The 23,761-nt window shown below is 39.8% G+C and overlaps 1 protein-coding gene across 1 annotated transcript in view; it reads left to right on the top strand.

Moving 5' to 3' along the window:
- PIK3R3 (phosphoinositide-3-kinase regulatory subunit 3) overlaps positions 1-23,546 on the top strand; it is a 118,490-nt gene extending 94,944 nt beyond the window's left edge. The window contains exons 6-10 of the mRNA XM_034651753.1: positions 6,248-6,390; positions 8,775-8,951; positions 11,703-11,777; positions 12,197-12,367; positions 19,757-23,546. Of these exons, the coding sequence (XP_034507644.1) occupies positions 6,248-6,390; positions 8,775-8,951; positions 11,703-11,777; positions 12,197-12,367; positions 19,757-19,955 (765 nt within the window). The 3' untranslated portion in view covers positions 19,956-23,546. The remainder of the gene's footprint in view (positions 1-6,247; positions 6,391-8,774; positions 8,952-11,702; positions 11,778-12,196; positions 12,368-19,756) is intronic.
- The last annotated feature ends 215 nt before the right edge of the window (positions 23,547-23,761 follow it).

Genomic DNA, 23,761 nt, shown 5'->3' with positions numbered 1-23,761 from the left:
TTCTTTCTACCTGATACTTGAGCTGTATCTCTGGTGTGCCTGTATGCATTTTTTTACACTGCAAATTTCAGCTTCTCTGTATTCCTTTAGCTCTTCCAGATGAACTATCTGTGATGAGGACAGTGTTTGGGGTAGAATGGGGGAAAAGTTACTGATGCTTCTTCAGATTGAATCAACATAAATAATCAACATTGGGGTGGTGAAATGATCATACATATAGTAGAATGTTTTACAGCTATTAAAATAGGTTTTCAGGAATTATTTTAAAACTTTAATTTTTAAGAAGTACAAAAGTTATATAAATATTTATGTTAAATTCAGTATAAATTATTGCTGAATTCTATATGAATTATTCCATACAAAGTAAAAGTCCCCATTCCTTGGAGGCAACTGCTGTTACTAAGTGCTTTTTAGGAATTCCTGATGACCTGAGAAACGCTTATGATGTAGTTTCAGGCAAAGGAGGCGGCATGTAGAAGTTTGAACAGTGTGATTTCCTGTGGGTATATCCACTAACCTGAAGGGAACACTTTATGAAAATATGCTGAGATGTTTGAGGTGATAGAATTAAGGGGATTTGGGAAAAATACAGTTACAAATAGAAAGGAGGAAATAATAGAAATAATAGTATGCACATTAATAACAATAATATATATAACGAAAATGAGCTTTTCTTTTTTTTAAACAAAATGATGAAATTATTTTATAATCATCAAAAAATGATGGCCTATATTTACTGATTTTGAGTAATTTCTTTTTTTTAAAGATTTATTAATTTTTTTTTTTTTTTGAGAGAGAGAGCACTCATGAGCATGAGCGGCAGGGAAGGGCAGAAGGAGAGGGAGAATCCCAAGCAGACCCCACACTGAGCAAAGCCAGACATGGGGCTCAATCTCACAACCCTGAGATCATGACCTGAGCTGAAACCAAGAGCCGGACACTCAACCAACCGTGCCACCCAGGTGCCCCCTGATTTTGAGTAATTTCTAAGATACATTATGCAAAAAAAACCCAAGGTAGGGAAAAATGTATGTGGTATACTGTCATCTATGGCTAAAATATATCAGGACTAGACTAAGGTAGTTAATAAATGTTTTTGGAGTATAATCCCCCCCCTTTTTTTTTTTTTTTACCTGATCCCCTCTCTTCTGTCACACACACACACACACACACACACACACACACACACTCACTCTCTCTCTCAAATATAGCTGGGGTTGCCATTATCTCCATCTTATAGATAGGAACTTGAAGCATAGAAAGACTCTCTTAAGGGACATAACCAATTTTTAGCAGAATCAGGATTTAGAATATAAATCTTCTAAATTCCAATTTAGTCGTTTGTAGTAGCATCTAGGCATGATACTGTGCTTGACTTTAGAAACACAGAGGGAGAGATGAGACTCTATTCCACAAAAGGTTGAAGTACTCTGACAACCTTTGTCAAACACAATGTGCATTCGCCAAAATGGCATACTTTAATCCCTTTTCTCTGCATCAAACAAAGCAGTGATGGATTACTGTATTCCCGTGTGCGTATTTATTTAAAGGGCAACATACAACACTATGTTTAATCTTATAAAGACTATTGAATAAAAGATGCAAAAGAATACATATACTATGAGTCTATTCTTAGAAGGTACAAAACCAGGCAAATGTTAATTTTTAAATTTTGGCTGGGGATATAAAGTGGTAAAATCATGAAGAATAACAAGGAAATGATCATCATAAAGGGCAGGGTAGTGTTATCACTAAGGTGGGGGAGGTGGAGTGGGGAAAGGCAGGAAGTTATGACGCAGAAAGGACACACAAGGAATTTCTGGGGTTGCTGGTAGTGGAAGTTCATTTTATAACAATTTGTTCAACTGTGCATTTGTTTTATGCACTTATATCTCACACTAAAAAAATGGTAAACATTAAAAACATGGCTGTATGCAGAAACAATATGATTATTTCTATAGCTCAGAAGTAGAACAAAAAGCCACAATAATAATTATAAATGGAACTTCCAGATCTAGAAGTAAGTCGAGACAGCTGAGAATTTAACCTCCCTGGTAGTTCTTTCTTGGACTTCGTTGCTGATTTCTCCGCTTTGACATTGGCCCTCTTCTTTTTTCTGATTACTTATTCACTCTCTGGTGATCTCAGTCTCATGCTTTACATACCATCTATATGCCAGTAACTCTCAAACTAACATCTCTTCTTCTTCTAAGTTAATTCTAGACTTATATATACCCAACTACCTTTTCAACAGCTCCACTTGGATATTAAATAGGTATCTCAAATTTAACTTGTCAAAACTGAATTCACGAACAAAATTGAACTCAATGCTGTTCTACCCTTTGCCTTCCCCATCTCAGTTGAGAGTGATCATATGTGTCTTGCTCAGGTCGAAAGCCTGGAAGCCACCAGAGACTCTTTCTTTTACATCTTCCATCGAATCATCAGGAATTCCTGTTTACTTTACCTTTAGAGCATAGCCAGAATGCAACCCCTTCTCGCCACGTCCACTGCTACTACCTTGATCGAAGCCCACTATCATGTCTTGCTTTGGTTTACCACAGAAATCTAACAGATCTTGCCCTTATCCCTGCTCCCCTACCCTTGATCAGTTGTCAGTAGAGCAGCTGGTAATACAGGTATCTCCTGCATTTTGCAAGTTCACGTTACACCACTTGGCTTTTATGAAAGACCTACATTAGTACTTGCTTTCACTAACTGGAAGAAATCTGAAGACTTCTGCTTTTATAAAAAAGAGTGAAAAGTGACAATAGCATTCTGAGCTTGTTTTGCAGCAAGCTTTTAGAGGCAGCACACATCCCCGAGCAGTGGGAGTGGTGCTGCCTTGTTCCTTCCTTGAGAAGTGCATTCAGCCTCTCAGCATCAAGCCACCATAACTTTGAACTGTGTATGTGAGCATCTGTGCTTTATCTGCATCTACTTTGTGCATCCCTTAGCAAGATGTGTCCTAAGGTATCAGGAAAAATGCCTAGGAGAAGTTATTTTGTGACTCTAGGAACACTGAAGATTTTTCCCACATAAATTAATGGTAATTGCTTCTATGCTTTATGTGATTTTGGCTTATGAAAATTTTCATAGGAACTGTGTACTTTGAAAATGCTGGGGAAACCTGTACTTATAAAACATAGGTAGGATTACAGTACTCCTTTGTTTAAGACCTATCTCTGGTTCCATAGTTTACACTTAGGAAGAGCCAGAGTGCTTTTTACAGTATGATCTGTGCCACTCTTCCTCTTTGACCTCATTTCTTCTAACTCTGTTCCTCACTATACTCTAACCACACTAGCCTCTTTGCTGTTCCTCGAATATACTAGACCTGCTTCCTACCTTTGAGTGTTTGCACTGGCTGCTTCCTTGCCTGAAACACTCCCCACCCACCCTATAGTCACCTGGTTAACCCTCTCACCTCCTTCAAGTCTTTGCTCAAATGTTGTCATCTCAAGAAGGCCTAGCTGGCAACTTGATTTAAAATTGCAACTCGAATTTCAGTCCTCCTTTCCCACTTTACTTTTCTTTTTTCCATAACAATTCTTATAGATTCTTAATAATTCTAACAAACTACGTGTATTACTTACTTAAATCTGTTATTTATTGTCTGTATAACCCCCTAAACTGTAAGTTCTGGGAGGGCAGAAATATTTATCTAAGCTTGCTTACTTATGTATCCCAAATGCTTCAAGTAATGCCTGGCATATAGTTAGTGTTCACTTATTTGTTGAATGAATTTATACAAGATAATGAACCAAAAGCACTTCCATTTTGGCAGGGCCCTGGAGTCAGCCTCATAGTCTGAACTAGAGTCTAAGGAAGCACTAACCCTCCTGTGAAAAAGGCTAGAAAAAGTGGCCACTGATGCCTGCAGCTTTGGCTTGTATAGAACTGCATTTCTGTTTTCTTGTCCTGGCTAGAGAAAATGCTGCCCACATGTTCAGTAATATTGGGGATTTAACAGCAGATTATGAGTTCTGAGCTGCTGATGTGAGACTGGGTTCTGGACTTGGAATCCTTGGTTGGGGAGCTGGGTATGGGAGTAGATGGAGGCAGACCAAAAAAGCCCCTGGGTCAAAGCTGGGAGAGGGCTAACTCTGTGTGAGAATTGAGAGCAGAACATGAGATGGCTGAGCAGAGAAGAGCTGTGGAGGCTTAAAGCTTTGGGAGGTGGGGGGAGAAAGGGAGGGATGCAGTGATCAGCAGTACAGGAGATGTGCTGGGACAGCGGGTGTTAAAGGGAGATTAAAGAATTTATCTCCCCTGTTTATAAGTACTTATAAGTGTTATAGACCTCCTCTGTTTTTTCCGTGAAATCATAGATAAAATTTGGATTGCTTTGATGTAAGTGAATTCTTCCCAGAGAATGTGAAGAGATCGTGTATCCTGAGTCATAGTTGGCACAGGGTAAGAATAGACTGCATGTGGGGGTATTTGACATCTGGATTACATGTAATTAGGAGGAAGTGATAGGACTTAGTGATGGGTTGGGATAAGGGACAGGAATTTGTCAGTGAGATCATTGGTGACCATGGAAAGAGCAGCCTTTGGAATGGTAGGTATGGAAGCCAGAATAGAGTGAGTTGGAGTGTGAATGAGAGATGAGCAAAGAAAGACAGCCCATATAGACTATTTGTTCAAGGAACTTAATTGACTGGAAGAGAATTTAGGGTTAAGGGATTATTTTTTCAAAGTTGTGTTACTAGAACTTCTTTGTATACTGATGAGAAGGAATCATAAGAGGGGTTGGAGAGGAGAAAGGAGGGGGCGTAGATACAGGTAGATTTATAGTTTCTGTGGTAGGTATAGTGGCCTTGTTTATGGGGCAGCTACTGCTTTGGCAATGCTGTAAAATACACCAGTGTTAGTAAAGTGTAAATTATTAGTGTCTTCTTTAAGGATACAGGGCCAGAGCTTCATAGGTAATTTTTTGACCTTGCAAGGGAGCCAAGACTCTTCACTGTAATTTGAGAGTTGTAGAATTTGTAGCTAGGTATTTAGATGTGGGCATTCTAATAAGTTTACAGTACTGTTTGAGATATGTGTGATATAACCTCAACCACATGGAGCATCATAAGGTTCTTGTCTCCTCCATGAAGCCTCTGTAAAGCAGTAAATAATTCACCCTAGCTTGATTGCTTCTCTCATGACATGAAACAGAACCTTACTGGAGTTCAGAAATCAATTTCACCTGTGTGTTCCAAAACCTGCAAGGCAGGCTTCGTGTTTTATTGATCTCTATCACCAGATTGTACTTTCTGTATAATGGATTCTCAGTAATCATTTGTTGAAATTAATCAATGCCAGATAGTTTTGAGAAATTATCGCATAAGCACCAAAACTTAAAATTGTAAACATTCAGGATAGCAATTCTCTAGACCTTCATGCATTGCTCTTGACTTTCTAATATAAATTGAACAAAGTTGAACCCTCTGAAGATTTTGGAGAGTCAGGGTTCAGATGCTAAAGTCTACAAATATCCTCAGAGCTCATCAAAATATATAGGACTACTTATCCTAATGTTGAATGTCTTAGCTTACTGGGCATTTGTTTTGTGAAGTTTTAGTTTTTCGTTTTATTTTGCATCTGATTTTAGCTGCTATTCTTCCCCCTTTCATTTTCTTCTGCTTCTTTGTTTTCATTTTAAAGATCTTTTTTAAGTAATCTACACCCAACCTGCAGCTTGCCTTATAACCCTGAGATCAAAAGTCCTATGCTCTACCAACTGAGCCAGCCAGACGCCCCTCATTTTCTGCTTCTAATCAGATTAGTCTATTGATGAATCTCTTGGGAATACTGCATATTTTAGAATTGATAAAATGAATAGACCCTAGGACTCTTCTGGGAATAAGGCTATGCACACTGGTGTATGGACTTCTCCATTCTATTCATTCACTCCTTTAGCACATTTTGGGGGTCAGTACTGTAATAAGTGCAAAGACATAACTTTATCCTTGTCTTCAAAGAGTTCGGGGTTAATCTCTCTTAGCAACTCAGGCCTTTTTGTGATGATTCTCAGCTATATTTTAAGTAATAGTTCTTTTCCTTTTAAGGTTTGAATGATGTATTTTGCATATAAGTAATAAGGGCAGGAGTTAAACAGGGGTTGTATTAGCCATCTTAATTCAGTCTTATATGGAATCATAACTAGAATTACAAGATTTGTTTTAAGACCAAGGTTACCAAAAAAAAAGAAAAGATAATAAAGTGTGTGTCTTTCCTTTTTTCTCTTCTATAGGAAATACAGATGAAGAGGACTGCAATTGAAGCTTTTAATGAAACAATTAAAATATTTGAAGAGCAATGTCACACGCAGGAACAACATAGCAAAGAATATATTGAGCGATTTCGCAGAGAGGGGAATGAAAAGGAAATTGAACGGTAAATCTACCTAACCCATCCAAGTGCATCAGTGAGACGAGACTTCTTTTCTTCCCCAATAATCTCTTTTGTGTTTGCTTTTCACCCCCTTAAATGTCATATATGCAACTATTTGTTGTTCTCATAATGGCACCAAACTGAACCTTCTCTTTTTAGTTTCCTTCTATGTCCTTCCAAATTTTTAACTCCTGCTCATCCTTTAGGATTTAGCTTACTCATGACTTTTCTAAGAAAATTTTCCCTGACTGGTTTAGAAGCTTTTTGTCCCTACCCCGACAGTATCTGGTCCTGATCCTACTGTAACATTTACTGAAGATCGTAACCGCTAAACTGCAAGCTTGTTGGTGGAATAAGGAAGGTGGCTTATTTTCCCTGATAGCTCTAGCACCTCCTTTGGTCCCTGAGAGTACATGGTGATGCTCACTGAGTTTTTGTTGAACTGAAAATCAACAGCAGCACTCTGAGAATAAATTGGAGGCTGAACAAAACCGTGGGCAGGAAGACCAGCTTGACTATTGCAGGTGACTACAGTGTTTGTGGTCATCAGGTTAAATGATGGTGAGGGCCTGAACCAGAGCAATGGCAGGAAAGGAGGGGGAATTAATAGAAATGCTGAAGACTTGATACCTGACCAGATATGATAGGTGTGGAAGAAGTCAAAAATTATTCCTAGATTTCTAATATGAATCAATAAGGAATGATGTTATTCACCAAAATAGGAATTGCGTGAGGAAAGTTCAGGGTTAGAACCAATGAGTCTGAAGTTTCTGTGAGGACCCAAATGGAGTTGTCTGAGAGGCAGACAGCTGGTTATTTGGTTTTGGAACTCAAGGTACAGAAAGGGTTTGGGAGGCATAAGTGTGTAGGTGATGATAGATGCTAAGAAGATTATACAGAGAGAGTGAGTAGCATGAGAAGTATTGGGTCTGGCAACTAAAAGGATATTGGAAGTCTTTGTCAAAGCAAATGTAGTGGAATGTTGGGAGACTGAGCCAGAAACAGTGGGCTAAGGAATGAAAAAGCGAATAATAAAAATGAATCATTTGCAAGGGAAAAGCAAAATTATTTCTCATATTAGCACCAAAGTGTCAGTGAACTTCTGTGTGCATGAGAATAGGGCTAATACTGTTGAGGCAGTATAGCTTAATGGTTAAAACCATGGGCTTGAATTCTGTATTGATCGTTTACTAGCTGTGTGACCTTAGGTAAGTTACCTAACTCTCTGAGCCTGTTTCCTCCTCTATAAACTGTAGATAATATCTTTTTGAAATGCTATGAGAATCGGGTGATAGACACACACACACGCATACTTATGGTACAGAAAGGCATGTGTGTGTGTGTATGTATCTTGGCATAGGATATCATTAAATAGCCGTTATTATTAAGAATGAAGGGATAGAAAAGAACTTGTAGTTTTGTTGCAAAGGGAGGTAAAGTAGCTAATGATGTTTTAATAGTAATAAACATATTTTTGAGTGACAAATGAGTGATGCGGACAGTTACTGCCTTCAGAGCACAGCAAGACTTTGTGTGCTGGAAAAGCTTATAGTCATTATCTGCTGAGTGCTGCCAAGACGTACAGGCACCGTGTGGTCCTTTTTACATGTATTACCACATTTAATTCACATACTAACTGAGTGAAGTAGGTACTATCGTAGACACCCATTTTAAACAGATGAGAAAATGAAGGCACAGATTAGCTGAATAATTTGCCCATGGTAATGCAGTAAGTGGCAGGGCAGAGATCCAGACTTAGGCAGGCTGACTGCAAAGCTGCTGCTCGTAACTGTTACATTGTGCTGCCTCTTGAAGATCATACGTACAGCTTTACTTGTTCAGTCATGACTGGATCCAGCGCCCAAACAAGCTCATCAGGACTTTCTCTCATACTCTGTCTTTTGCCTTAGTTTTTCTCGGTGTTGGCTTCATCCTCAGGCTGACTTTCCCTATGAGGCGGCAGTATAGCTGCTGGGAGTCCTAGAATCACATATTTGTAATTTAGCAATCTCGGTGGGAAGAGAGAATCTCTGTTTACAATAGTTCTAGCAAACTAGAATTGACTCTCATTGGGTCAGTTAGGGTATGATTTCCATTCCTGAACCAGTCACTGTGGCCTGAGGGTAAGGATAAGGATAGGATGTCATGGAATACTCTTAATGGCTGGGCTGGGTCGTGTGAATATTCACCTGTGACTCTGAGATGGGGGCAGGGAGCCCTTACCTACAGGGAACATCAAGGTGCCATTACCAACAGAATGAGAATGGATATGGGCTGGGCAAAAACAACCCATGTCTACCACACTTACGGTATTAGGACTATGCTCACATTATAGAATGTTTCTGCTTGGTTCCTGTTTTAGCCTTACTATGTCAATATTTTCACAGAATTATGATGAATTATGACAAATTGAAATCACGTCTGGGTGAGATTCATGATAGCAAAATGCGTCTAGAGCAGGATTTGAAGAAACAAGCTTTGGACAACCGGGAAATAGATAAAAAAATGAACAGTATCAAACCTGACCTGATCCAGCTGCGCAAGATCCGAGATCAGCACCTTGTGTGAGTAGTCTGGGCCTGTATGGGAGAAACACCAGCGCCAGATTGCTGCTGGCACTAGACATGGTAGAGGGAGAGGAAGAGATTTGTAATTGAGAACTGGCCAGTGAGATTTTAAGAATATAGGAAAGCAATCCTGGGCGTACTTGGTGGTACCAGAGTTTACCTAAAGTCAACATGTGGGGCAAACCAGAATGTAGCATTCTAGATTCTAGTCCATACAAATGGTAAATCTCAGAGGATGGATGTGTCATGAGCAATGTGGTATAGCTTAAAAAGGACAGGTTAGTGTTTACCTAAATACAAAAACCAGAATCTTTGATTACATAGTAGAACCACAGAAATAGAAATCACCCCTCATGAGCACAGACAAGAATACTAATAGTGAGGGCCTACAAATAAGTATACAGAACAGTCTCTTAAAGGGTTTTTATATTTAAGAAATGAAATTCTGTATTCAAGTAATAGAAATGTGCCAATAGCAGGCATGCAAGACAATTTGACCTGAGGAGTGAAACTCAACTTTTTAATATTACAGAAAACTGTATGTTAGCTAGATACAGGGATATTACTCAACTATAGATTGAAAGCTATATTATCAGAACAAGGTGTTAGATTTTTAGGACAAATGACTGTCTTATAGGAGAGAATCCATGAGAAAGGAAAATATATTAGGTTTTGTTCTAGGTAATGAATAGACTGCTACAAACTATGTTTATAGGTGACTTTCGTGCACGTAACACAACTTGATTCAAACTCTTGGTAGAAAACAAAGACCTCTGACTGGATTTTCCTTAGACTTCAGGGTTTCTTTGTATGAAAAAGGGAGAGGGGAAATAATAAAAAGCTTAGAGGTAGGAACAGTGGCTATTGAGTTTCAGTAGAGTAAAATTTAAGGTGATAAGTTTTGGGGGCAAACAATTAGAACTATGCTGTGCTGAGTAGTTTTTAGTAACCCCTCTCTAGAGATCATTTCAGTTTGCTGTTGTGGCCAAAAAAAAAAAAAAAAAAAAAGTCAACCAAGTACACATGGCATACAGAAGAGCTTTGGAAACAAGGCAAGGAGGTACTTTGTCTAAAATCAGGGTGTGTCTGCTCTTGGAAAGGTTATGTGATTCTGGTCACATAATGAAGCTGAAGAAAGGCCCAAGAAGAAGGCTTATGCCACAGACCAAAAAAATGAATGGAAGCCCTTGTTTGCTCTGGAAAGCGATGAGATTATTAAAAAATATACCATCCCAGGGGCGCCTGGGTGGCACAGTGGTTAAGCATCTGCCTTCGGCTCAGGGCGTGATCCCGGTGTTATGGGATCGAGCCCCACATCAGGCTCCTCTGCTGGGAGCCTGCTTCTTCCTCTCCCACTCCCCCTGCTTGTGTTCCCTCTCTCGCTGGCTGTCTCTATCTTTGTCAAATAAATAAATAAAATCTTTAAAAAAAAATATATATATATATACCATCGCCAAAGGCATGAATAAGTGTGGCAAATTAGACCTTGAAAAGTTCCTTTAACGAGTTATGTAAACTAAATGTAAAAGAGAGTTCAGATAATACCATGGGTGATAAATCATTATCTGCTAATAAAGATAACTAGGGTATTTAGGGAGATAATTATTGAGTATCTACTATATGCTGGCACTGTTTTCAGCATTGGGAACAGCCATGAACAATAGGACAGAGACCCCTTTCTTAAAAGTAGCTCACATTTTAGTGGGGGAGACCAGCATAAGTGAAAATATAAAATAATGAATTTCACGCAAGTGCTATGAAGATGATAGAATAAAGTAAAATATAGAGAATGAGTGACAAGGGGACTGCCTTAGTTAGGATAATTAGGGCAGTCCTCCCTGAGGAGATGATGTTTATGAGGAGACCTGAATGATCAGGAGCCTGGTTGGAGGATGGTGAAGAATGAAAAAGTTTTTATACTTGCTCAAATTTTTAGACCAGTGGCCATGTCAGTGGAACTAAATTTAATGGTATGTTGTTTTACATCTAAAATTTTGGTATATTTTAAAATACTATGATTTGGGGCGCCTGGGTCAGTTAAGCGTCTGCCTTTGGCTCAGGTCAGGTCATGATCTCAGGGTCCTGGGATTGACACATTGGGCTCTCTGCTTAGCAGGGAGTCTGCTTCTCCCTCTACCCCTTCCCCCTGCTCGTGATCTATCTCTCTTTCATGTTCTCTCTCTCAAATAAATAAAATCTTTAAAAAAATGATTCCTTAAAAAAAATAAATAAAATACTATGATTTGCCTAGTGATGAGGTAAATTTGTATTAATTACTCAGATTGCCATCCTCAGTTTCTTGCGGCTTGCTTAGGTACAAGAACAGACCTTGAAATTGTTTTAGAATGTTTAACTCAGTATAGTGGGCCACACAGGAATTGAGTCTTCTGGCTTAGTGGGGATTGCAAACGTGACACCATGCTCACATAACCAATGATTTCAGAAACAGATGTCCCTGTGTGTTTGAGTACAAGTATATATGTGCTTACGGTGGTACAACCTTCTAGAAAAGGAAAATGAAACATGAGAGAAGTGCGTAATTTCAAGTAACTCCCTATGTTTCTGCTTCTTTGCAGAAAGTTGGATGAAGAGTTAAGGAGAAACTAGTTTAAGGAAATCTCGGGCCACTTTCAGTGGGAGTGGGTTAAAATAAGGGGTTCCTGGACGCCGGAAATTTGGTTGGCTTGGACATATCTACTTTAGGCTGAGTTTGCACAGATACTGACAGTGATGTCTTCCTTCTGGCAGATGGCTCAATCACAAAGGAGTGAGACAGAAGCGTCTAAATGCCTGGCTGGGAATCAAGAATGAGGAGGCTGATGAGTAAGTTCTCTACCTTTCTATCAGAGAGTTTTGTTCCCCATCTAAGACATGGGCCTTCTTTATACATGCTAAATGTTGACTCTCATTGTCACTTGAGGACATCGAATCAAGAACTTTGCACCTCTTTTAAATTGAATTGCTTGAAGAGTACCCTACAGGCACTTGAGGTCAGAGACCTGATGTGAAAGCTGGATGCATAAGCATTGCTCATTCAGACATTCCTGTGTCAGCTGACTGGATGAGACGTGTGAATTTTGTGCTTTCTGCAAATAATGAAGTTATTAAAAAACGTCCAAGTAATTGTAGTTTTACTTTGTCATTTTGTGGTTAAAGATTTAGAAGAGTGTTTTATTCATGAGTTTGCTTTTAGATGTAAGTAACCTGATTGTTAGAATAATATTTTAACATTTAATTTTTAGGACCTATTTTATCAATGAGGAAGATGAAAACCTGCCCCATTATGATGAGAAAACCTGGTTTGTTGAGGATATCAATCGAGTACAAGCAGAAGACTTGCTTTATGGGAAACCTGATGGTGCATTTTTAATTCGTGAGAGTAGCAAGAAAGGATGTTATGCTTGCTCTGTGGTGTAAGTCTTCTCTGGGGGTTTAACATTTTGAAAATTTCTGCATTGATTAATAGAAACTCAGCCCTTCATAAAATTCACTTAAAATTATTTGAAGTACAGTAATGAGGACCCATGGCTTAGACCTTTAATATTTGTATAAAGAAAACAATTAGCTCCTTTAGGAGAAAAGATATCTGAAATTATTTGGGGGATTTTAATTTCAAATGGTAAGCAGATTAGCCCTGCAATGTTGCTATTGTATTTTCAGGTATTTCTGAAAAGTATTGTGAGATCTTCAATTGAAAGATCGCCTAAGGAGGGGTGCCTGGCTGGCTCAGTCAGTAGAGGGTGTGACCCTTGATCTCGGGGTCATCAGTTCAAGCTCTACATTGGTTGTGGACCCTACTTTAAATAGATAAATTAGTTGAAAAAAATTTTTAAAAAAAGATCACATAATTTTGTAGCAGTCTCCTGCATGTTTAATTTGGGCTTCTGTGTCAGTTTAAGTAAGGCTTGATTAAGAACTGTTTTTACTTCAGAAGAACTATCTAAAATTTGCACTTAAGTAGTATCCTGTTGGGGTAGTGATCAAAAATGTTGGGTATTTTCCATAAGATGCTATTATGACTTTGTTTGGAAAAGCCTGTTTTATTAGTTTCCATCCATCCATCCATCCATTTATTTATTTAATTAGATTTATTTATTTGAGAGAGCGCGAGAGCGCAAGTGCGTGAGAGTAGGGGGAGGGACAGAGGGAGAGAATCTTCTAGCAGACTGCCTGCTGAGCATGGAGCCCACTGCGGTGAGGCCTGATCCCACCCTAGGACCTTTGAGATCACAACCTGAGCCAAGATGAAGAGTCTGAAGCTTAACTGACTGAGCCACCCAGGTGCCTCTATTAGTTTCCTTTTAATGGAAAGTGAAATTCTGGGGACAACTAACCATGCCTGTCCCATTTTGCCTGAGTGTTGTATATACTCCTTTACTGACAAAGACCACACTAAGAGTGAAGGTATAGTGTGATTGTTATGAGAGCAAGCTTTGGTACCAAATATATTGCATTCAAATCCTGACTCTACTTACCAGATGTGTGACCCAGGGTAAATTACTTAGCCTTTCTTTGCCCAGTTTCCTTATCTGAAAAATAAGAATAATAATATCTACTTGAGGGTTTTTATAAGTATTAAATGAGTTAATATATGTAATTTGCTTTGATCAGTGTTGGTCCATAATAAGTGAATGTTATCTACCACTATCATGATAATGATGCTACTGATGGACATGTCAGAAAGCAAGCAAAAATAACAAAATGATTTTGCCCTCAAAGAGGGCAAGGTGGTGAGGATGGACAAAAGCCACTCATATTAACAGAGTGCTCAGTGCTTTACATGATCATTTGTCCTTAGTGGTCTATCTATGGAGTCAGAGTTTGAATCCAAGTTTACCTGGTTTCAAAGCCCATGTTTTTCCATTTCACCATACTTTCTTCATTTCACAATTAAATATCCAAGATAAATAGAATTCACTGTGAAATAGGTATCATCAGCAGGCTGTAATATGAAGAACTGTTAATTCTTGTGGAGATGGAGAGGGTTGGGAGGTTTTGTAGAAGTTGTAACATTAGAAGTGGACTTTGAAAGGATGAATAATGGGATATCTATGGGCGAATATGGGGGAGGACTTGAAAAGTGCATTGGATTACTGTTTTGCAAAGATACAATTACTTAAATATTTTTTAAAGATTTATTTATTTAAGAGAGACAGAGTGGGAGTGAGTAAGCATGCAAGCAGGGGGAAGAGCAGAGGGAGAGCAGAAGCAGACTCCCCACTGAGCGTGGAGCCTGACTTGGGACTTGATCTCAGGACCCTGAGATCGTGACCTGAGCTGAAACCAAGAGTCAGATGCTTAACAGACTCAGCCACCCAGGTGCCCCTACAATTATTTAAAACGTTCTTTTCTCTCTAACCTGGGCTGCTTAAGTTACCTGAGTGGAACTGCTTAAGTTATCTTAGTGGAAATGTCAGGATAGGATGGTTCTTACAGAAATTGAGATCTTTTAAAAATAAAAAGAAGAAAGGCAATAAGCCCATTGCGTTGGTACCCTCACCCTCACCCAGGTCATTGGATGGCATCCTGTGGGTTAAGGACTTTGGCTGGTGGAAGGTGCTGCCCAGCAGCTCAGCTAATTCCTGGGAGACCAAGGAGGTGTATTCTTTTTCTCCTTCCTTTAGCCACAGACTTGACCATACTTAAGTCCACAGCAATGTGGATTTCCCTTGCTTACGAATACCACCTGCAGTTTTATATCATGTTGGCATTCACACTGAGGGTGGTTGGAAGCAAAAGAGTCTGGCATCACAAAGACTCCCGCTTGTTTGCCAGCCATTCTGGTTACAGGAAGCCTGCTTACAGTAATATTCCAGTATACTTAGAACATTTGCTGAAGTAGGAATATGAATATGTTCAGTTTTTTAGGAGATTTTCATAGCAAAATTAACATGATCATGTAGTAGGAAGTCACACATGGAACTCATTTGTTCTTCCATTTTAATTTCTATTAATGACATCATCAAGAAGCCTAAGAAGAAATTGCTTAACTCTATAACCTTCTTAGGGTAAAGACCTGCAGCTAGCAATGCCTGTATTCACTAGGTTAAGGATTCAGGTAGTGAGCACTTGTGATCCTTATTGCCATTTGGGATAAGAAATTTGATTAGAGATAGAACTAAACAGATCAGAAAGGTAGCAGAAGATCTGAACGATATTATAAAACAACTAGACCTAATAGACCTATCCAGAACATTCCACCTAACAACAGCAGAATACACATTCTTCTTAAGTGCACATGAAACATTACCCAGGATAGGCCATAGGTTAGGCCACAGTCTCAATACATTTAAAAGTATTGAAATCCCACAAAATATGTTTTCTAACCACAGTGGAAAGAAACTAGATATCAAAAACAGCAGGAAATTTGGGAAATCCTCAAATGTGGACACTAAACAACACATTCCTAAATAACCAATGGATCAAAAAAAAAAAAAAGAAAACAAGGGAAATTAGAAAATACTTCGAGATGAGTAAAAACAGAAACACAACTTATCAAAACTCACAGAATTCCGCTAAAGCAGTGCTAAATGCTAAATTTATAACCATAAACATTTATGTTAAAAAAAGGAGATCACATATTAATAAAGTAACCTTCCACCTTAAGAGACTAAAAAAGGAAAAGCAAACTAAACCCAAGCAAAAAGAAGGGAATAATAAAGATTAGAATGGAAGTAAATGAAATAGAGAGTAGAAAACAATTGAGAAAATCAGTGAAACCAAAAGTTGGGATAGAACTGAATTACAACCTCTAGCTAAACTGCCCCCATCCCCACAGAGAAGAAACAAATTACCAAAATCAAGATGAAAGAGGGGTCATTACTTATTGTCCTTATAGAAGTAAAAAAAGATAATGAGGGAATGCTATAAACAATCATATACCAAACAATTAAAACCTACATGAAATGGACAAATTCCTGGAAGCACACAAATCACCAAAATGGACTTAAGAGGAAACAGAAAATTTGAATAGAACAAGAAATTGAATTAATAATAATAATTTTAAAAAAGCTACCCACAAAGAAAAGCCCAGGCCCAATTGTCTTCACTGGTGAGTTCTGCCAAATATTAAATTTTTTTTTTAACAGAAGTCCTTCACAAACTCTCCCCCCACCCCCAAAAAAGAGGAGAGAACACTTCCCAACTCATTTCACGAGGGCAGTATTACTGTAATACCAAAACCAGACAAAAATATCACAAGTTAACTATGGACCAATATCCGTTACGAACATAGATACAAAAGTCCTCAACCGAACACTAGCAAGGCAACTCCAGCAGCATATAAGGATTATATACCCTGACTAAGTAGAATTCATCCCAGGAAGGCAAGGGTGTTTTCAACATAAAAGAAAACAAAAGACAAAATAATGAACATAATATACTGCATTAATAGAATAAAGGACAAAAATCACATGATTATTTCAGTAGAATCACAAAAAGCATTTGACACAATCTAGCACTCTTTCATGTTAAAAAAAAAAAAAAAGTCTGAACAACCTAGGAATAGGAGGGAACTTCCCCAAATTGTTAAAGGGTAACTATGAAAACCTCAGAGCTGATATACTTACTGGGGAAGGATAGTGCTTTCCCCTAAGATCAGGAAGAAAACAAGGATCCACTCGCACCACTTCTAACCATCATTGTACAAAAGGTTCTAGTTAGGGTAATTGGACAAGAAAAGTAAAAAGCATCCAGTTTGGTAAGGAAGATGTAAACTATTAGAGTTAACAAATAAGTTCGGCAAGGTTGCAGGTTAAAAGATCAGACTTCAAAAATCAGTTGTATTTCTAAATACCATTAATAAACAATCTGAAAATGAAATGAAGAAGGCATGCCACATATAGAATCATCAAAAATACCTAGGATTAAAACAAAAAGAAGTGCAAGAGCTGTATGGTGAAAACTGTAAAACATCATTGAAGGAACTTAAAGGGAGACCTAAATAAGTGGAAAGACATCCTGTGTTCATGGATTAAAAGATTAATATTGTTAAGATAGAAATAACTTTCCAGACATGTTCAGTGTAATCCCTATCAACAATCCCAGCTGGACTTTTGCAGAAATTGACAAAATGATCCTACAATTTATAAGAAAGTACAAGGGCTCCAGCACAGCCAAACTGATCTTGAAAGAATATAAGACGCTGAAGCGCCCCTCCTGATTTCAAAGCTTACAAAACAAAGGTGTAGTAATCAACAGTGTGAGGTGCTAACAAGGATAAGCATGTACATCAGTGAATAGAGTTGAGAGTCAAGAAAGAAACCCTTACATTTATGGTCAGTTGGTTTAACAAGGGTCTCAATACCATTCAATGGGGAAGAAATTAGTGATTTTAACACAGGAAGCTGGGACAACTGGAAAGCCACATGCAAAAGAATAAAGTTGGACCCCACCTCACATCATAGATAAAAATTAACTCAAAATGGATAATAGACCTAAATGTAAGAGCTAAAAGTATAAAATACTTCAAAAACATAGGCATAAACCCTTGTGACTTTGAATTAGGCAGTGGTTTCTTACAAACCAAAAACACAAACAGCAAAAGAGGAACTAGATAAATTTGATTTCACCATAATTAAAAACGTTTTATATCAAAGTGAAAACACAACCCACAGATTGGGAGAAAATATTTGCAAATTATGTATCTGTTAAGCAACTAGTGTCTAAATCATAACCTTTAACTGTAAAAAAAACAAAACAGAACAAAAACAAAAACCAAGGGCCTCAATTTAAAAATTGGATGGACATTTAAAAAAACGGCAAAGGATTTGAATAGACATTAAAAAAATTCATATACAATTAACATAGTGTTATATTAGTTTCAAGTGTGCTATGTAATTCAACAATTCTATACATTTCTCAGAGTTAAGCAAGATAACTTGTGCTTTTAATCCCCTTTATCCATTTCACCCATCCCCCTATCCACCTTCCCTCTGGTAACCACCAGTTCTCTGTATTTAAGAGTCTGAGGTTTTTTTGGTCTTTTTTCCCCCCTTGTTTGTTCATTTGTTTTGTTTCTTAAATTCCACATGAGTAAGATCATATGGTATTTGTCTTTCTCTGACTGATTTCACTTAGTATCATACCTTCCAGGTCCATCCATGTTGTTGCAAGTGGTAAGATGTCATTCTTTTTTATGGCTGAGTAACATTCCTCTGTGTGTGTATCTCTCATATCTTCTTTATTCATCTATCTTTATGGACACTTGGGTTGCTTCCATATCTTGGCTATTGTAAATAATGCTTCAGTAAAATAGGGGTGCGTGTGTCTTTTTTGGTGAAGAAAATCATCAACAGAAAAAGGCAACCTACTGACTGAGAGAAGACATTTGCAAATGATATATCCAGTGAGGGGTTAATATCCAAAATATATAAAGAATTTAGACAACTCAACACACAAAAAACCCAAATAACCCAATTAAAAATGGGCAGGAGACCTGAACAGACATTTTTCCAAAGAAGACATACAGAGGGCCAACCGACACATGAAGAGATACTCAACTTCACCTATCGTCAGGGAAATGCAAATCAAAGCCACAATGAGATACCACCTCACACCTGGCAGAATGGCTAAAATCAACAACACAAGAAACAACAGGTGTTGGCAAGGATGTGGAGAGAAAAGAACCCTTGTGTACTGTTGGTGGGGATGCAAACTGGTGCAGCCACTCTGGAAGACAGTATGGAGGTTCCTTAAAAGATTAAAAATAGAACTACCCTATGACTCAGTAATAGCACTACTGAGTACTTACCCAAAGAAAATAGAAATTCCTTTAAAGAAGATCTATAAATAATAAACATATGAAAAGATGTTCCACATCATTAGTCCTTAGGGAAGTACAAATCAAAACCACAATGAGATACCACTAGGATTATTTTAATAAGGACAATAACAAGGGTTGACAATTATGTATAGAAATTGGGACCCTCGTACACTGCTGGCTAGAGTATAAAATGGTGCAACCACTTTGGAAGACAGTTTGGCAGTTCCTCAAAAAGAGATACCTATGACTCAGCAGTTCCACGCCTGGCTCTCTAGCCAAGAGAATTAAAAACGTACGTCCGTACAAAAACTTGTACAGAAATGTAGAGCAGCATTATTCATAATAGTCAAAAAGTAGAAACAACCCAAATGTCCATCCGTTGATGATTGGATAAACAGAATGTGGGTATCCAGATAGACTATTATGCAGCCACAGATGAAGTACTGATATATGTACAACATGGGTGAACTTCGAAAGTATGCTAAGGTGAAAGAAATCAGATACAGAAGGTTGTGTGGTATCGAAGGTTTCCATTTAGATGAAATGCCAAAATAGGCAAATCCATAGAGACAGAAAGTCGTCAATGTTTGCCAAGGTCCAGGGGGAGGAGGAATACAGAGTGACTGCTAATGAGTACATGGTATCTTTTTAGGGTGATGAAAATATTCTAGAATTAGATAGTGGTGATTGTTCCACAACCTTGTGAATATTCTAAAAATCACTGATTTGTATGCTTTAAAAAAAAAAAAAGCGTTCTTTTTCCAGTGCATTCTTGCCTCATGAAGACGCAGAGCTGAGTGGTTAAATGCAGCCATCCATTTTCGTTCCACCAGGTCTTGGTGAGAGGTGAAAGATATCTCCGTGATAAGTCTATAAGGGGTGAGGGGACACACATGGATGTGACATTTTACAAACTTCGACAAAACACTTCTATACCTCCTCATTGCACAAAAATTGTTTCAGACTTCTGGTCATTTGGGGTCTCTCTCTGTCGTGACCTGCCTTAATTCCCTGTGGTCTGTGTGTTGTGTCTTTGCAGTGCCGATGGGGAGGTGAAGCACTGTGTGATCTACAGCACTGCTCGGGGCTATGGCTTTGCAGAGCCCTACAACCTGTACAGCTCACTGAAGGAGCTGGTGCTCCATTACCAGCAGACATCCCTCGTTCAGCACAACGACTCCCTCAACGTCAGGCTTGCCTACCCTGTCCACGCACAGATGCCCTCACTCTGCAGATAAAGAGGGAGTGGGAAGAGAGGTCACTCTCTAGCCTTTTTTTCCTACAGTTTTTATTAGACTATGAGGGCATTCTTTCTACGTAGACTGCTTGTTTTGCACAAGAAGTGATTCTGTGAATGTGGAGAGGCCGAGCAGCAGCCGGCCGGGATGGGGGCACAAGAGGCCTGAGGTTCTCTGAGACTCAGCTGTGCCGTTGCACTGACATAGGAAGCTGGAAGCCGATGTTTTTTTGGAAAGTCTCTTTCATTGGGGTTTTTATTTTGTTTAGCCAGGCACCCTCAACAGAACACATTAGGTTTGATGGGGGTGGGGGGTTGTATCTGGAAATCTCTGAAGAGTCCACGTCTCTTGGTCTTCGTCTCTGAGAATGTGACAGGGGCATGGCTCTGTGGGGAGTTCTGTTTTGATCTGGCGGTCTCTCTTAACTTCCTCCCAAAACGAAGGCTGTTTTGGTTCCTGGTTTGGTTCCGTGGTAGAATGGCATTTGGTGAAAAAGACAACCAAAGGAAATGGGGAGGCTTGGGATTTCATTTAGAGAATCTTAGTCCAGGGGGTAAAAACACCTTTAACTGAAGGTACTTTACTAACTAACCTAAGTTAGGCGTCAGCATCTCAGTAGCTCCTCCCTCTAAAGAAGCATTATGTTTAGAAACCAAACTGGTCTCAGCAGAGCAATGTTTGTTGCCAGACTCAGGTCTGATGGAAGAAGACAGCACTAGTATCTGAATGCACGCTTCTGTACCAAAACTTGAAAGTGAAAGGAAAACTAGAATTTGTTAGTTTTAGCAAACACTAAAATTGGTCAGTGTAACTCCTGCCCTGCCCTTGTTTCTCAGAGATGAGGAATAGTGTTCTTTTTGTGGGCATGGTGAGCTTTGAATCATAAAATGAAGTTGGTGCTTGTGTGGTGTTTCCTTAGCCTAAAGAATGATCTGTTGTTGAAAACCTTTGTAACTTGTTTGTATGAGTAAAGGAAAGGTGCAATCCAGTGCTTTTAGATGGCTTGATGTACCAAATAATGATATAGAACAACAGTCTTACATGTGCTTCCCCAAATCTAAAGGCCCTGCAGAAACAGTAAACATGGTTTAATTTCCCTTCATCTCCCTGTCCTTTGCAGGGTAGGGCTTAGGGGAGCAATAGGTGGCGAAGGTTGTAGCAGGAAGGGAGCCAGACCACAGTCAAGGACCTCAGTAGTTCACAGACCCGGAGGCTCTGTGTCTGGGGTGAGGGTCGTCCACATTACCCGTGTGCTTCCATGAAGTGGTTTCTGAAACTTCTGTAAGGAGAGGAAATAATGGCTTGGAGTTTAGACTGTTAGTAAAAGCCATCTGGAAGTTTTTCTCTTTGCCATTTTTGTGAGCCTGCCATTAAGATGATGTGCACAGACTGTCCTCATGCTCCAGTGGCCCTGATTTTAGGCCAGGAATCTTCTGCTCCATGTGGTTTAAGCCTTCCAGCTGAGTGAAGCTAGGCGAGTGGAGCTGGAGGCAGGCGTGTACTCCTACCTCCATTAGGCCCCACCCCCATCAGTCAACACTCATTCGACAAATAGAGTTCAGCTGCCTCTGAGCCAGTGCTGGAACCATAATAGGCTCAGAGTGAGTCAGCTGTTTGAGTCCAAAGCTGTGCAGTCAGGCATCCTGGCCGAACTAGAGAAGCAGCCGATATCTGGGTCTTGGTACATAAGGTTTACAGCTAGCAAAGCTCTAGCTGTGGAATGAGAGAAAGAAATACTGCTTTCCCTGAGCACTTATCTTGGTGACAGGGTCTAGAATGGACCATGATGTAAAAGTAGATTAAAAATTTTGGAAAAACCTGTAGAGTTACTAACAATGAGGATAGGAAGGAAAAGGCCTATCTCGGCCTTTCTTTGGTTCCGTCACGGTTTCAGGATTAGGCGAGGCAGACAGAGGAACCCCTCCCTCCGGTGCCATGTTCTGACTTAAGCCCTTAACTGAAAGCCAGCTGCGCATGTCTTCTCCGCAGGGCCAGGTTGAAGTCTTGCTGAAGGTTTTACTGAGTAAAGTCAGGCTAGTTGCTGCTGGATGGCCTTACACCTGGTGTTGAACCTGCTTCAGCAGCTGGATGCTCAAGATTGGGTGCAAGAAATCCCTCCTTTCTGGTATGAAAATCTAGTGTTTTCTGACTCTCTTTTAAAATAAAATGGGAGTAAAGATGCATGCCTGTGACCTTGAACCGCGTGTTGCTTCTTTTCAGGCAGACAGAAAGGGTGCGTGGGGAAGGAGTTAGCACTGTCTAGTACCTACACTTATAGGTAAGGGCTGGCTTGTGGCGAAGGACTGCTCTTTTTTTAATCCCATATTCCTTCACTTTTTCTTTCCTGTTTTTCATTCTTGAATTTGTTGCTTTGTGGGAACTAAGGCCTAGGGATCACTTGAGAAGTTGGAAAATATCTCTTCTGACTAGTTGGCATATGATTTGCTTGATCCTGAGCCAGTGGAAATGGCATAGGGACCAATCTGCTAACCAAATGGAGGGTAGTATGAAGCTCCTGTACTTCATGTCTTGGCAGCCTTCATCTGAGCCTGGCTCTGGGTCCTGTCCCATGATTTGGGCCCTGGGATCCTCTCTCGTGGCATCCTAACTGCAGCCTCACCGAAGCAGAGAGTAAAGAGACAGACTAAGGCTAGAGGGGCTCGTTTTTCTGGCTAGGGAAGCCAGCCACCAGCATGGAAGCAGCTTGAGGATGGCTGAACACAGGTCCTACGACCATCTTTTCCAGGTGGAGATTTCATCACAGAGCAATGGTCTCATGTCTCTTCCTGATCATAGATAGTAAATCTTGGCCAGGGCTCAGGACTGTGTAGGCTGTGTCCTTACCACTGATTTGGTCAAGGTTAGGACTTCCTAGTATCTCCCCTACTCCATCTCCAAGCCTTGATGGGACCTCCCACTTACTTTGGACCTCATGTGCTCTAAAGAAGCATTGATAGCCAGTGTGGTGTCTTCCATAGGTCTCCTCTTCTTGCTGCAAGGAACCAGCCTCAGGGGTCCTTTTGGCCAAGAATTGCATCTGGACAATTCCTGGTTTTCAGGATGGTCTCTGTTGCCAATTAAGACTCCAGAGTAGGCCTCTCTGAGGCTTCTGTGGCCTCAAAGCAGAGGGTGCAGATGGGGGCCTGGCTGGGCTCTCTGCTGTCAACTGCTCATCCTTGCTCTAGCTCTAGCCACTTGTGACAAACAACCTTGTTTCCTTACAAATTCCAGCATGTGACTTTGGTGCCCTGTTACTTGTGAAAAACCTATTCTTCTGTTGTCTTTGATGTAGTCAAAAAAAAAAAAAAAACCCACAAAAAAAACCCACGTAGTTTACGTAAAAATATCTGATTCACAAAGAAGCCAACTATATGTCTTGTGTTGGGACAGTTCATAATGTAGTTCCTAGACCACTTTTGCAAATTGTTCTTGTCACCAGATGTGTTCAGACATTGCTGTGCAGTTGTGGGGAGGGTGGGGGGGGGAAGTGAGGGGAGATACTTTTTGGTCTTTTGTTTTCTTATCTTCCCCAAGAGGGGACAGTCTGGCCAACTTGCTCCAGTAATGCAATAAAGACATTGCAATAAAGCACCTTTTTGTCCTCGTGCTATGCAGGGTGGGCTAGGGGTGGGCGGCAAGAGGAGGAGTTAGGATATTGAAAGCCCTGAAACTCCCAAACCTTCTCTCCCACGAACACCAAAAGATTGCTCCTGGGGCTGAACTGGGGCCACGAGAGGCACTCTTCCCCAAACAAGAGAGGCTGACCCTAACAGGCATGATGCCAGCATCTCGTCCATCCAGCACAG

The sequence above is a fragment of the Ailuropoda melanoleuca genome, chromosome 2, assembly GCF_002007445.2.
Source record: "Ailuropoda melanoleuca isolate Jingjing chromosome 2, ASM200744v2, whole genome shotgun sequence".
Classification (NCBI taxonomy): domain Eukaryota; kingdom Metazoa; phylum Chordata; class Mammalia; order Carnivora; family Ursidae; genus Ailuropoda; species Ailuropoda melanoleuca.
Note: the sequence above shows the minus strand (reverse complement) of the source record. Positions and strands in the feature narration are given on the sequence as shown.